At 34.7% G+C, this 15,581-nt stretch overlaps 1 protein-coding gene across 1 annotated transcript; it reads left to right on the top strand.

Moving 5' to 3' along the window:
* Positions 1-5,925: 5,925 nt before the first annotated feature.
* On the top strand, positions 5,926-9,438 carry LOC141629897 (uncharacterized). The gene is made up of 3 exons (XM_074442818.1): positions 5,926-6,562; positions 6,684-6,896; positions 7,013-9,438. Exons 1-3 carry the CDS (start codon positions 5,926-5,928, stop codon positions 9,436-9,438), a joined length of 3,276 nt encoding a protein of 1,091 aa, XP_074298919.1.
* Positions 9,439-15,581: the final 6,143 nt, after the last annotated feature.

The following is a 15,581-nucleotide window of genomic DNA, read 5'->3' as shown; positions in this document are numbered from 1 at the left end:
TTCAAACAACCCTCAATCAAACTCATTTGATATTCATTCATGAAAAGCATGGATGGATCTTTTTGCCAACGAATTCGATCATTTTGCATATGATACTCACATTTTCATGTGAATGTTTACTCATAAACTCTTGAATTGTGCAGATCTAATGATCATTTATTGAAATTGTCATCCATGATTTTTTTTAAGAAAATATTTTTGAATATTGTTTTTGTTTTTTATGTCATTTTTTTACTTTTTCGTTGTTTTAAGTCTATTTGTTTTTCAATATTAGTGATTATTATTATTATTATTATTATTATTATTATTATTATTACAGCATGACTTTTTTTTCCAATAAATATTTTTTTTTGCTAGTAATTTTTTTCTTTTTTTCCGTCAAATATACCAACCTGTGCAAATTAACATTTAAAAGAACAGATTTATTACTTACGACTATTTTATTAAGTTTATTTCGGTTATTGTTTATCAAATTTGTGGGATTTGATTTTTTTCGAATGTTGATCTTTTTTACATCACAATCAAGTTAAAATTATGAGCAATATCAAACATATCACATATACTTCTATCAGACTGATAAATAAAGGGGATGACTTGAACGTGGGTGGGACCATTGTTTAAACAAATAAAAAAAATGTACCTTCAACCACAGGCTGACACATCAGCTCTATGGTTATTCTTTTAATAAATAAGATAAGATTTTGTCCACTATATTAAAATTTGTTACGATGATGGTGGGTTAGGCTGCTAAACTATCTCATTTTGAAATATTTACATGAAGAGTGAAGACTATGCTTGTGCATTATATGGTTTCTAAAGTAAAACCATATTTCATGTTATCAAACTATAATTTTTAGATATTCTCCTACATATACCCGTACAATTTTGCACGGGTTCTAAACAAGTTCTATATATTTCAGTTCCATTTTAAAATTAAATTAGTACTTAAATAGTTATATGTCTCTCAATTCCGAATGGATCACATGAATACCATTGAAAAGCGGATTCCTGGTCTCATTTTATATCCCAATATATTCTCCGCCTTGTGACATATTAGTTTAGTAGAAATTATTATCTATTTTTATTATGTGCATGATGATGTGTTGCAAGATAAAGACATTGAGACAAGAGATGAGACGCAAAAATGAGATAAGTGATTTCAACCCGTACCAATAAATGGCCTAATAATTTGGGCTACTAAAGGAGAATAAATTACTAGCCAATTAATATCCCCTCTTATGATTTATGAAATACGAAATCATTCACATTACAAGGAAATTGCAAGGAAATGCTCTCCATAGTTAAATAGTTCAGCAATAAGGCTCTATTTGGTAAAACTAGCTGAAAATGTACCTGAAACCAGAAAAGGTACCTGAAAATTGAAAAGCTAACTAAAATCTGAAAATGTAACTGATACGGTAGCTGAAAATTAGGAGCTAATAAGGTAGCTGATTATGTAAAAAGAAAATGAGATGACGCCACCGGGTGATACTCAAATTCGGCGCCACCGAGGATATTATAGTAATTTACATAACTATTTTCAATTCCTTCCCTAAATTTGAATTTTAAACTCAAATTCGGCGCCACCGGGTAGAGCTGGCAAGTCTGACCCGACCCGACCCGACCCGAGAATATTGCAACCCGAAACCGAAACCGACCCGACCCGATGATGACTCGTAACCCGACATGACCCGATGACCAGTGACCTGAAACCGATCCGACCCGACCCGATGACGACACGTAACCCGACTTGACCCGATGACTAGTGACCCGACCCAGACCCGACCCGACCCGATATTGAACCGACCCGATACTGACCCGATTAAATTGATAAACAGACAATTATTAAGCTTAATATTGATCAAAATGAAAGTGATTTTATAATTAGATTGTTATGTTTGACTTAATAATGAAGTAATTAAACCAAATAATGCATAAAAACTAAATTTAATGGTAAAAAATTGAAGTAATGTGATAAAGTAACCGGACCCGATAATGACCCGACCCAAACCCGACCCGGCCCGACCCGATACATCATTTGACCTGGAATGACCCGACCTGATAATGACCCGACCCAAACCCGACCCGGCCCGATACATCATTTGACCCGAAATGACCTGACCCGAACCCGACCCGAACCCCGATATGACTCGACCCGACTTAACCCGACCCAAACCCGACCCGACTGACCGATTGCCACCTCTCGTTGGAGATCTAAATTAATAAACTTGGTTAAAGGTTTCACCATCATGATTGACATTACTCTTCTCTCATGGACGCCAATGAATTTGCTATTCGATGTATATACAACTAATCATAAGTCCATTCATATTTTCCATGGTCGCCCAAACCTTTGAAGATAAAAACACAAAGATTGAGTATTAATTCGGACATGTTTGATTGATATGCAGGCGGAAACTATGGTTTACTAGAATGACCAAACAATCAACATAAAAATCAAGGGGTGCCTCTTTGATGTCCACACTTTGTCGGAATTTATGAAGTGTCTTCTTTTTCGAAAGAATTGTATTAAAATTTATTCTCGTTGAATGTAGATGAGGAATCCAATCGATAAAAAATGAAATAGATGAATATCCAATACAATGTTGAAGAAATGTAATCAACGATGAATATAATTTACAGTAAATTAGATTTTATTAAATAAATTATTTTGGTGTAAAAATTACACACTTACCCTTGAAATTTTGGCGCAAAAACAAAAACTGACATTTTTTCTTTAATTTTTTTTATTTAACTAGGGTGGCGCCGAAATTCGGTACCACCGGGTGGCGCCCTATCGCCATCCTATGTAAAATTATGTTTGGTAAACTAACTGAAAAAGTAGATTATTTTGATGAAATGACGTAAAATGATATGATAATTATTTAATATTATAAATTGAAGGGGTAATAATGTAATTTAAAGCAGGATCAGGTACCTGAAATCTCAAATGCTACCCTGGGTAGCATTTCATTCCAGGTAGCTTATTTGTACAAAATAAGCTATTTGCCAAACACTTACAAAAAACAATAAACTACGACCTGGGATTTTTGTCAAAAAGGCTACTTCAGTAAAAAAAAAAAAAAAAAAAAAAAAAAAAAAAAGGTACCTGAAATGTCGTGCCAAATAGAGCCTAAGTCTTGCTTTAAATGGTCTTATTTTCAGACTAGAAAATATCACCATTTTTCAATAGAATGTAATCATTTAATTACAAAATGTTATAACTAAATTTGTCATTTATTACCCTAAAAATAATGGTAACATTTTATCATAAAATAGTACTAACATTTTATCGTAAAATAACTACATTTAATCCGTTTTATTTCAGACAGGAATTGTTATAGGATTGATTATTACGAACAATAAATTTGACAAACAAATACAGACCGAATCGACTCTTGCTTTCCTAATAGAATAATTCAACCCTTATTCTTGTGCCTGGGTTATACCGAATTTTTCTACTGAGATAAGACGGTCTCCTCTGACTTTGGCACTCAAAGATCAGAGACGTAATATAGAAATATTGTGTGTAGTTTGTTAAACGTTTGTTGATGTCAGAAGAATTTTCTATCTCTCTGCTTCTTCTCTTCCTCTTTGTTTATATAGAGAGGAAAACAGGGAAGGGAGGGGAGTTATTTTGAAGAGTTGCAACTCTTCAAAACCAGGAATACATTGAATTAGTTTTCCCTGAAATTAATTAATTATCTTTTCAGTGTAGGCACAGAATTAAGTTCCGTTTCCCGTGATTATTAATTAATTCCAAAGTTTCGGTAAATGCTAAACCGTAATTCCGTAAATAATTATGCAAGTATACTCTCCGTATTTTCCCAAACTTGCAATTTATTATTCAGAAATTACCCACTAACGAACCAACCTTAATTACGCAAAATGAAACCGATAATTACTCTTAAATTACCAACAGAAATAACCCATCTAAAATACTGCATACGTCTGAATGTGTATATACAAATTGTTGACTTCATATTGTTAATAATTTAGTATATGTTGCATTACGTGGTTGGTATCTAAGAATGCATGTTTCTTACCTATAACTTAGTCACTCTTTAGCTTAATAATAAAGGAAAATTCATTTGTTTCCCTCAAAAAAAAAAATAAAAAAAATAAAAAATTCATTAGTACAATCAAAGTGAATCATTATCATTATATTTATAAAAGAAGCAGCAAGTCTTGCTATAGACGGATATATCCGTCTATAGCAAGAGACGGGTCAAATACCCATAAAGTGGTGACATTTTTGGGCCCCATCACGCAAGTTGTTGTTTGTTTTATGCGTAATGTGGTACATTACTTGTAATGTGGTACATTACTTGGCCCGTCTTTAGTTATAGACGGATAGTTGCCGTCTATAATGAGATTTTGTGTAAAAGAAGATACCTACAAAGCTGACGTGGCACAAGGAAATTTCAGAAAATCCTCTTTGAAGCTCTCTTATTAATTGGACAAAATGTTCCATTTACTTTTGTAGTTTAATTATTCAGTATAAACTAAAGGGTAAAATAGTCAATGTATTTTCAGCACCGTGCACCGTATTCTAGGTCTGAGTACACAAAATCAATCAATCAATCTTCCAAAGAAATGACCAAATCTTGTTTTTGGTGCAAATCTTGCTGGTGATGCTGATCATACAGCTTATGTCGATCCTCGACATAATGAGCATGATACTTATAATCCTAATCTTGTCATGAGACCAAATCAAAGTGTCCCTTTTTCTCAGCCTGATAATGTTCCAAATGGTGACATACCCCGACCGGGTTTTCATATCCGAGCCCCTGACCCACCTGAAGATGTTTTTGTTGGCTTCCAACAAATCTCGGATTCTCCTATGCCTCAAGTTAATGATGCTGCTCCGTTGGTTAATCCGCGTCAGGTGATTTTTCAACCCTCCTTTTTGGAAAACTCTTTTACCACCGTCATCGCTCTCCTGGTTCTCTCTCTGACCATCGTCTGGATGGAGTCTTAGTGTCTGATAACTTTGATTCTGGGGTGTCTTCGTCTACCCATGCTGCTTTCCAATCTCCTGCTGCTGTTTTCCCGTTCTCAAATGTTGATTCTGATAGTGGGTTTGCAACTGATAACCCGTCTTCTCCGTCTTTGTTCTCTCCTGTTTCTGTTGTCGGGTTTCCGAGCTTCCTTGATGATATTTCCAGACTCAGCTCTCGTGGACCATCCTCTGGTTCTTCTTTTTCTGGTTCAGTCTCATGTGAATCCGCCTCCTATTCACCTACTGCTCGCAAACGGAAATTTCCTTTCTTTTCTGAAGCAGAAACCTCAAGAGGCTTCATTTCTTCTTTCCCAAACAAGAGACTAAAAATTTGCTCTCCCCTTGCAGATTTGCGAAGGGTTTCCAGTCTCACTTCTACGGTTCACTTTGATGATCGTTCACAAAATTGGGTTGTGGCAGGCCCGTGTCTGCCACCAGTAGATCGTTGAAGATTTTCTCCTGGAATTGTAGGGGTTTAGGCGCTGCGGATGCCCCTATTATTCCGTATATTAAATGGTCCGTACGCTACTATGATATTTCCTTAGTTTTTCTTCAGGAGACTAAGTGCTCCTTAGTAGATAGTGTCTGTAAATCTAGTTCTCTAAACCTGCCGAATTTTTGTGGTACAAATTCGGCGGGTCTTAGTGGTGGCTTGCTTCTACTTTGGGATGATAGATCCGATGTTTCCCCTCTTTTGGTGGATCAAAATTTCATCCTTTGTAAAATTGTAGATCATAATTTGAGCTATGTGTGGTATGCTCTTTTTATGTACGGTGAGTCATGTACTCAACTAAAAGCAAGTTTTTGGACTGAAATGAAGCAGCTTTGTTCCGTTTACTCTCCGCTTTGTATGATTGGCGACTTCAACCAGATCGAAAAATATTCTGACAAACTTGGTGGATCTTCTACTATTTCTGGCTGGAATGCCTTTTTTGATTGGCGAATTAATACTCCTCTTTGTGAACTCCTTTCTCGGGCCCCTCGCCACTTGGGCTAATAAAAGGGATTCCCAAAAACTTATCTTGGAACGTCTTGATCGCGGCTATGCATCACAAGATTGGCTTCTTTCTTATCCAAAAGCACATATCCAAAATCTCAACATCTTCTTGTCGGATCATGCTCCTATTTTACTTCATCTATCTCAGCGTTTAACGAAACCAAAGCGGCCTTACAGAGTGGATATTTGGTGTTTGAATCATTCTGAGATTCAATGTCTAGTTTCTTCTATTTGGCAGCGTTTTTCTACTGTCCCTGTGGCTTCTTCAGTTACAATGAAACTTAGTCTGATCCGCTCTAGTATTCTCAAATGGGTGCTTCTAAATCGTCACCAGTTCATGCTTGATTGGAGTTCCTTTTCACAGAATTTATCCGCCAGTTCGTCTCGCATTCACGACTCCAAATCTGCCTCGGATTATTTTCGTCATCTTAGTTTTGCTGAGCACGATGTTCATGCTCAGCATTCCTTCTGGAAACAGAGAGCTAAATCTGACTTTAAATTTAATGATGGCCTTCCAACTGCTTATTTTTTCAGTAGAGCCAAAGCAAGACAGAAACGGCTTCGTATTATATCCTTAAAAGATAATACGGGCTCTTGGACTTCTTCTGAGTCAGATCTTTCTCTTTTAATTATGACTCACTTTCGTGTTGTTTACCTCATCCCACCAAAGATGCTCTTTCTCAGTACTTCAAGATTTACCCGTTCCCAAGTTAGATAGTTTTCAGCAAGATTATCTGTCTCAGCCCTTCACCGCAAATGATGTTGAAAAGGCGTTCTTTGATATGCAGCCTAACAAGTCCCCGGGCCCGGATGGTTTTCCACCTAAATTCTACCATCTCTTCTGGCACACCATTCACGAGGATATTACATCAGCTGTTCTTGGGTTTTTAAACTCTGGTCATCTCCTCCCAAACTTGGAATAATACTCATATCGTTCTTATACCAAAGATTCCTAATCCAGATCAGTATCTCCCGTTTCGTCCTATCGATCTCTAATGTCATTTACCGTGCAGCTTCAAAATGTATTGCTCTCAGGCTCCGCAAGATAACTGAAAGTATTATCGGCCAAAATCAAAATGCATTTCTTCCTGGTCGACTTATTAGTGACTCTGGTTTCCTTGCTCATGAGCTTCTTTCTTATATCAACCAACGTCGACGTGGCACCCGGTGTTTTGGTGCGCTCAAGCTTGATATGAACAAAGCATTCGACAGAGTATCCTGGCCCTTTCTGTTCCATGTTCTTAAGCTTTTTGATTTTCCAAAAGCTTTCCGAAGGCTTCTTAAATCTTGCGTCAGAACAACATCTTTACAAGTGCTTATTAACGGTTCTCCTTCCGCTCGTATCTTTCCTCATTGTGGTTTGCGTCAGGGTGATCCCATCTCACCTTACCTTTTTATTCTATGTATGGAGATCCTTTCTCTTATGGTTATTAAGGCGGAATCACAAAGGTCTATTGAAGGTATTAAACTCTCCAGAAATAGTCCTGCAATTTCCCATCTGCTTTACGCTGATGATGCTCTTCTATGCTTCCACTTATCTTCGTCCAGTTGCGAGTCTTTAAGGGATATCTTGATTTCTTTTGGTAATATATCGGGTCAGATGATTAACCATCAAAAATCGTATATCAAGTTCAGTCCCAACACGCCAGACGATTTCAGAGAGCATGTTACAAATATTTTAAAAGTCCCTTCCAAACAGAATTTCGGCCTTTACCTTGGTGCTCCTATTGATCTTGGCAGAAAGAAAACTTCGGCTTTTCAGTTTATTCTGGACAAGATTTCGACTAAAATTCTCTCCTGGGGTGCTGCTAATTTTTCCCAAGCATCTAAGTTGTTGCTCATAAATTCTATTTTGATGGCGTCTATTGCTCATGTGGCTTCCATCCTTCCGATTCCTCTTCACATTACCACAAAATTAAATTATTTGATCGATCTCTTTTGGTGGAAACAATCAAAAAATAAACGTGCCCAGCATTGGTTATCTCCGGAGAAATTGCAGCTTCCAAAATCCGAGGGCGGCCTGGGAATAAAAAATGCTCGGCTTTTTAGTCAAGCTATGATCTCAAAAACTTTCTGGAGGTGCCATCATCATCAGCATTCCCTTATTTCTTCTGTCCTTCGTAACAAATATCCGAAAGATTTTCCTGTCCCGGGAAAGGTTTCAAAGTACTCTGCTGCGTCTTTTGCCTGGAAAGGGGTTGTTAAAAATACCTTTTTGATTCGTGACGGATTTGCTTGGAAATTTGGGAATGGCAAGCTGATCAATATGGAAAATGATGCCTGGATTCTTGGTTCTAAGCCATGTTTTAAGACTCCTTACCAAGCACAGGATTTCAGTTTTGCAGACCTCCTGCTTAATTCGACTCAGTGGAATAAGTTTAATATTTTTAATTTTTTCAAGTCTGTCTCCGCTAGAAAGATTTGTGCTTTAGAACTTCCGCCGGAGCCTACGGATGATTTCATATATTGGAAATATACCGAAGACGGACTGTTTTCCTCCAGTTCGGCATACTCTTTTCTGCTGCATAATTGTATACCCTCTCTTGCTTCTCCTCGGTCTAGTGTTACCCCGGCTTTTCCTTGGGTTTTCATATGGCGCCTCCCATGTCAACCGCATATAAAAATTTTTCTTTGGAAATTGGTTCATGGTATCCTGCCTACTGCAGATGTGTTAATTCGAAGAGGTATGTCTGTAAATCCTATATGCTCTTTGTGCCAAAAAAATTGCGAAACCCTAAGCCATCTTTTCCGCGACTGCGATTTTACACAACATATTTGGGCTGCCAGTCATCTGGGTATTCAAACAAATGTCAGTTCACATATTCCTTTCTGCACCTGGTTTCAAGATTTCCTGAGCTACATCACTTGGTTTTCTTCTGGTGACATCTCCCTTCCTTTGCTTTTTCTTCTCACTTTGTATGCCATTTGGAAGCATCGAAATAACGTGATTTTTAGGGATCGCTGTGTTAGTCCGGCTGAAATTATCTCAGATATTGCTCTCCTTTCAAAGCAACAACATGAGTTCAGTTCTTTTTCTAAGGATCAAGTTCAGTCCTCCTGCTTCTCTGAAGTTACCAGCTTAGTATCTTCGTCTCCGCATTTCTTTTCTCACTGCTTTCGACTTGAGGCTGTTTTTAACAAGCACAGTTCACTTGGATCTTTCAAAGTTTACCGAAATGGTTGTATCACACACGAAGTGCTACACCGCTTTTGCTCATCCCATCTTCAACTCATCATTATAGCTCTGATTGAGGCAATGAATTTTGCCTCTGCTTTCAGACTCAAAGACGTTCTTTTTCTGATCAGCAGCATACGACTTCTTCGTCTGCTGAATGATTCCAAAAAGACTTGTGTTCCTATCGCTTTATCTAGTAGCATTAGCAGTATTAAGTCTTTCCTTTCTTGTAATTCTACTTGGTATTGTAATGGTTATGTGTAAGTACTCTTTTATCTTTTATAATAAATAGTACACATTTGTCTAAAAAAAAAAAAACAAAGAAATGACCGTATTCATACAATCATACCAGCTGCCTACCCATTTGGTGGCCATAGCCTATTATCATCTCCAATGCACCGTATTAAATTCCAATAGGCTATTATCGAATATTCTCCAGAGGGCTGGAACATTATCAGGTTTCATAATTTTTAATCACTTAATTGTAATTAAATCTGTTTCAAATCAAGTGCCATATTAAATCTGTTTCAACTTATCATATATATGCGACGATTAAATCTGAAACAGATTAGGCATTAACTAATTTTTTGCATGATTTGATGCCTAATCGATCAACATTAGGAACCCTCAAGTCTTCAATTCTCCATATTTATCATATGCGACGATTTCCTCTATCTTTATCACACCACCGCGCTTCACATCTCGGTTTATCGCCTTCTTCGACCAACTTGGCACTGGTATTTAGGTAAAAAAATCGAAAAGGTGAAGTAAGATAGTGATGAATGTGAAAGATGATGATAGAGGTTACTGGTTAGGTCAAAGCCTCAAACAAGAGTAAATAAACTAGAAAATGATGATTTTCGATTTTTAGGTTTACTAATAAAGAGAGAGAAGGGCTATAGCCGCCTATAGACATGTATGTATGTCGACTAAATGAGGGTGACTTTTTTTCATTGTAGTTTGACTCTTTGGGCTATTGAAACACAGCCCATTACATCATTTTGGCGTTCGGTTTCATATTTGCGTCGGATCGAATACTCCACTTTTTAAAGTTGATATCCGAAAATTTTAGTAAGAAGAAAAGTATCATTATCATCATTATTCAATATTCATTAAATTGAAGTAGAATAATTGAATTGGTTCAAAGAAAACTATAAGCAATGAAGAGCAAGATTTGATTGTTTCATCCTCATCAAATTGATGGAGAATGGTAGGTGTGTTAAAAGTGCAAGATTGTACTTCCTCCATTCAACTCCATTCTACCACATTTCCATAATCATCCATTCAATTCCACTCTACCACTTACTATAAAAAAAAAAGTAAAATGACCATATTGTCCTTATCACACCATCCTATTTACAAGAAATGTCACTAGATGACCCACCTCCTTTCCATAATGCTTAAACAAAACTCTTATGACCCACACATTATGCATTAATAAAGTAACTAGTTTTAAACCCGTGCAAAATTGCACGGGTATATATTTGGGCCGATATTAATGTTTTTTGATGTATTTTTTTTTTTTACATTTCTATTGTACTTATCTAGTTGGTCTAAATCAGCGATCTACATAATTAATGTTTAAACTTGTTACAAATATGTGTTCACATGTAATGGTTTAAAAGGAAATAACAAAGGATATTTTTTTTAAAAAAATATATCGTATTATCTAGTTTTTAAAAATTATGCATGTAATTTATTCGCATTATATATAATTCAATCCCGTAATTAAATTTAATTCCTTCTTGTAGTTATGTAATTTTATTATTATTTAATTTTTTTTTAAATTATGTAATTCATTATTTGTAATTAGTTTCATTTATTCCGATTTGTAATTAATTTCGCTTATATGCCATTAATTTCATTTATTCGGAATGTGCCGCATGTTTGTATAGCCGGAATTCTGAGACGGAATTTGCCGCATGTTTGTATAGCCGGAATTCTGAAGAAATAAATACATTGCACACTAACGGGTCCCACCATAACATGTATTTCCAAAAAAAAAAGGTTGAATTAATGACGTGGCACGCCCTGGATTGAGTATTGTCTTCTGAATTAATAAAGATAAGATTTGCACAATTCCATTTGTACTTCTTTCATTTCTTTATTAACTCCTTAATATTTGTGCAAAATCAAACATGGTAGAGTGGAGTTGAATGGAGGAAATACTTTTTTAAGTATATTTTCTTTAATCAATTGAAAATCTGGAAAAAGAGAGCTTCAATAGAAAATGAAAAGAAATATTCGAGTGATTAGAATTGGTATGACAATTTGAGAATTCATAACTTATGCTAACGATACTGGGCTTTAAAATTTTTTTTAGACAGACAACAGGGCTTTAAAATTGACTTTGATCAAACTCTAATATGCTTTTTATTTTTTAGATCGGCTGCAAATACGGAAAAATTCTAACACGTATATAAAATATCTAATATGGTATTTGACAATGTCGAATATGAATACCCAAGTTGAGTTGTTTTTCGGATCGAATTACAAAGGAACAAAAATATTACAAAGGGAAATATTTGAGAAACCTTTCATTAATACAAGGGGGCAAACTGGTCAACTCACATTCTAACCCTAATCTATCTATCTACATTAATAAAGGAAGCTTTTCTCGAGCAATATTAGAGTCTCCCACTTTTGCGAGTTACCTAGAACAGAAGATAATATATACAATTTTACTTATAAGAAAAACTGAAATTAAATAATGAGAGATAGAGTTTTTGAGCAATTAAATAATGAGATAGAGTTTTTGAGCAATTATACTTGATAATGGACACTAATGATTATACCCGCGTACGGAAGTCTTATATAACTAAATATATATCCTATCCTATTTATTAAACGAACAACCACAGAGCTGATGTGTCAGCCTGTGGTTGAAAGCCAATTTTTCAAAGCTTGCTGATTTGCTACCCCAGTGTCCCTACCCACGTTCAATGAATGAATTTAATTTGTTTGAATTCTTTGAAACAAACTGCTTTGCCCATTAATAACACAACAAATTTAAAAGCCAATTGTGATTAGTTAATACCATTGTCGGCTATTTTCATTAAATCATTCTAATAACAATTTTTTATGACTTTATTAATTTTATCAGATTAATTAATCCTTACCAAGGTGGATTGAGCGACAAATTAAAACACGATTAACAACGTTATTTTGGGAACTACACTTGAATGCAAGGGACTAAATCTGTTTTATGTATCCAAAATAACTAATCAAATCATTTGATTTATTTAATAATAAATAAATAGGTCAATAAGCATATAAATAGCAGTATTACTGATAATAATAAACTTACATAATTTAAATTATCAAAAAGAAACATACTGCTGAAAATATGATAACAAAAACGCATTAAGAGAAGACTTAAAATTCTTTAAACAGAGCGAACAATTTTTGTCTCGAAAAAAGGAACAATTTTGAAACTTTAGAACCGGTTAGTAAGGGAATGTATATTATCTTCAACGAATAAGCTCCTGTGGTAATTATTGGACTCCGTCGTCAACGGGTTTTGAAAAGGGGTGTGATTTGTGAAGATAACAGATTGGGGAGATGACGAGATATAGATTAGAGACAAATCACATGTTTGTGAAACAATTTGGATATGAGATGATTTTTTGGGTTTTCATTTTCAATCGGGATTTTAATTTAATGGAAGCCTCTAATTTTATGGTTTCAATATAAATAAACAAGTTGGATATGGCATGAATATTCAACGATTACACTAAATGCAATATTGATTAAAGGCCTTCCATATTAATCAAGATAAACAAGGAAGTTTAGAATTCATGGTAGTGTAATTTTTTGTGTCTTTACTGGAAAGAAATGAGGTTGGGTGAGAGATAGGCGAGAGAGAGGCAGTCTTGAAAGGAAAATGAGTGTTTTGTTAGGGTTACCAAATGATTTTATGGACATTTTTTTATAAAAAAATAAAAATGATTTGTGTATTTGTGTTGGATGTAGATGGGCTTATAATGGACAAATTAATATGGACAGGCTTAACGATGCATAAGTTGGGACGTTGGGTATGGGCATTTTGCAACTATTGTCGTGTGAAACTGAGTTGGTTTTTATTAATAAAAATGATTTTTTATGGCATCTATCTACAAAGCATACAATGTTATTGATTTGAATAACTAAAAATAAAATTCCCTCACATAGACATAGACCTTTCAAACAGATTGGTTAGACGGGTAACGGGTTCGATTATTTTGTATTCGAGGAAAATGTTGGTTGGGTGTATTTCGAAAATGGAAAATACGAGTTTGTATATATAGTCGGGTTTGGATCTACAAGTCGAATTCACATCTTTTTACAAATGTTTATCTTCATTTGTGTAATAAATATATAGTTATTCTTAATTTTTATAATTAATTACCTTAATGGAGTGTATGATATAAGTAAGAATATTGTGTCAGTATTCGAAGTATTGATCAAATGTTACACGTACATGACAAGCAGTGTCTAGATTTGTATGATAACTATTTTTTTAGCATTTATATGCCAAAGTATGTTCTAAAACAAATAAAAATATATTTTATCTCAAAATTTCAAAAATCAATACATAATAAAAGTTTGAGGATTATAATTAAATAGTAATTTTGAATAAATTATCTTATCACGGGTCGGACTGGTCTTTACCCTAAAAACGAGGGTTAATACTAGATCAGATCATTTTCGAGTTTGGGCTGAACAACGAGTTATTTTCAGGCGGGTTTCGGCCGGTTCTTGAGATTGAGTCATTTTTTGTCAGGTTTGCCTATAACCGACTATATTATATAGATCTTTATATAGAATGGTCGAGATACACATCTTAATATAAACATTGCGATTTTGCTTAAATTTAGTCGAAGGGAACATTATTGTTTAAGATTTTTAGTATTATATATTATATTTATTTAAAAATATATATATAACATTTATATTGTATATAATGGGATTTAACACTTAAAATTAACACACTGTTGTTTTTCGAGAATTTATAAATCCCATTTACATTTCAACACTTTGATACTATTCTAAATATAATTTAATACGGTTCCATAAAAAAACATAACCATGTCTACACCACTCTACTTATGATTGTACACCATAACAGCTTATAGTCTAAAATATACTTATGATTGTACATCGTAATAGCTTATTGTTGGGTTTTTTTTTTTCAAATTTGTCTGCTTTTGTTATGCTTTGAAATTTTCGAGGAGTTATTGTTGTATTTTTATTATTATTGCCATATTTTAAATACTCTCGATAGATACAATTTTATTATTGCTATATTTTAGATACTTTCGATAGATACTTCAGTTAAAGAGCAACCACTATTAACAAATTTTTGCTATAACAACCTAAACAACAAATCCGTGCAATTTGCACGGGTATAAAACTAGTCTAATAAATTAGAGCAACCTCCAATGTATAGCACACCACACCACACGCCCCATACCAGCCTTAACCTAAATAAAGAAATATCTACGGAGTAACAAATAAACTATTAGATATATTTAAACCTAACCAAAATCAAACACAATTGAGCCTAAGCTATATATATGACTTTTGAAAACCACAACATACTCCATATTTTAGGTTAGGTTAGAATATGGGTGTGTATGATGATGGTTTTACGTTTATTTGCTCTATTTTTAGTTTGGTTGAATTGTTTTTTAAGTCATGATCTACTTTTTAGATGTTTTTGAGAACTTTTTATCGAATTGGGGTTATTTACCAAACTATTTCTCGCTTTAGGGCTCATTTGAAACTATTTCTTCCAAATGGATCCACGTCATCACTTAATTTTTTTTCACTACTCTCTCACAAAGCCGTTGCTCTCGGTAGCGGTTTTATAGGATTTTCTTGAAACTTACCTGTTGTAAAACTTGCATCCCATATTTCTACAAAAGCCGTGACCTTTACCCACGGCCTTCCCTACTCGACAGAAAACCGCTGGGCTTGACCACGGCTTACAGCCTTACAACTTAATATATATAAAAAAAAACCGACATTTATCATTCACAAGCTCTCTCACCAAAGAAAACTTTTTGCAGACACAAGCAAGTATATTCAACAACAATCATGCTTCTTCATTACTTGCCTCTTTACCAGATGATGCTTCAATGACTCAATCAAAATAATATATGAGATGAAAAAGATGTCCCTCCAATCTCTCCAAAACACTAGGCAAGGGCATCTCATTCATCAAGAACAACAAGACGAAAATGAAGAGGAAGAGGAAGCGGAAGAATACTCTCCAACACAATGTGATCCCTCACTATGACTTCCGGCATCTATATTATATATTAAAGCAACAGCCAATATACCAAAAATAGATGATGTGTCAAGCTATGGTTAATTTATAGTATTTTATACGTACAAAAATATACGTACAAAATTTGCAAACTTGC

Source organism: Silene latifolia, chromosome Y (assembly GCF_048544455.1).
Source record: "Silene latifolia isolate original U9 population chromosome Y, ASM4854445v1, whole genome shotgun sequence".
Classification (NCBI taxonomy): domain Eukaryota; kingdom Viridiplantae; phylum Streptophyta; class Magnoliopsida; order Caryophyllales; family Caryophyllaceae; genus Silene; species Silene latifolia.
Note: the sequence above shows the minus strand (reverse complement) of the source record. Positions and strands in the feature narration are given on the sequence as shown.

Bases quoted from the DNA above. Each gene is read 5' to 3' on its own strand.
- LOC141629897 (XM_074442818.1), top strand. From the start codon at position 5,926: ATGCCTTTTTTGATTGGCGAATTAATACTCCTCTTTGTGAACTCCTTT. The intron at 6,563-6,683 runs GTATTATATCCT...GCTCTTTCTCAG, and splicing joins AGCAAGACAGAAACGGCTTC to TACTTCAAGATTTACCCGTT. The intron at 6,897-7,012 runs GTCATCTCCTCC...TTTACCGTGCAG, and splicing joins TCTTGGGTTTTTAAACTCTG to CTTCAAAATGTATTGCTCTC.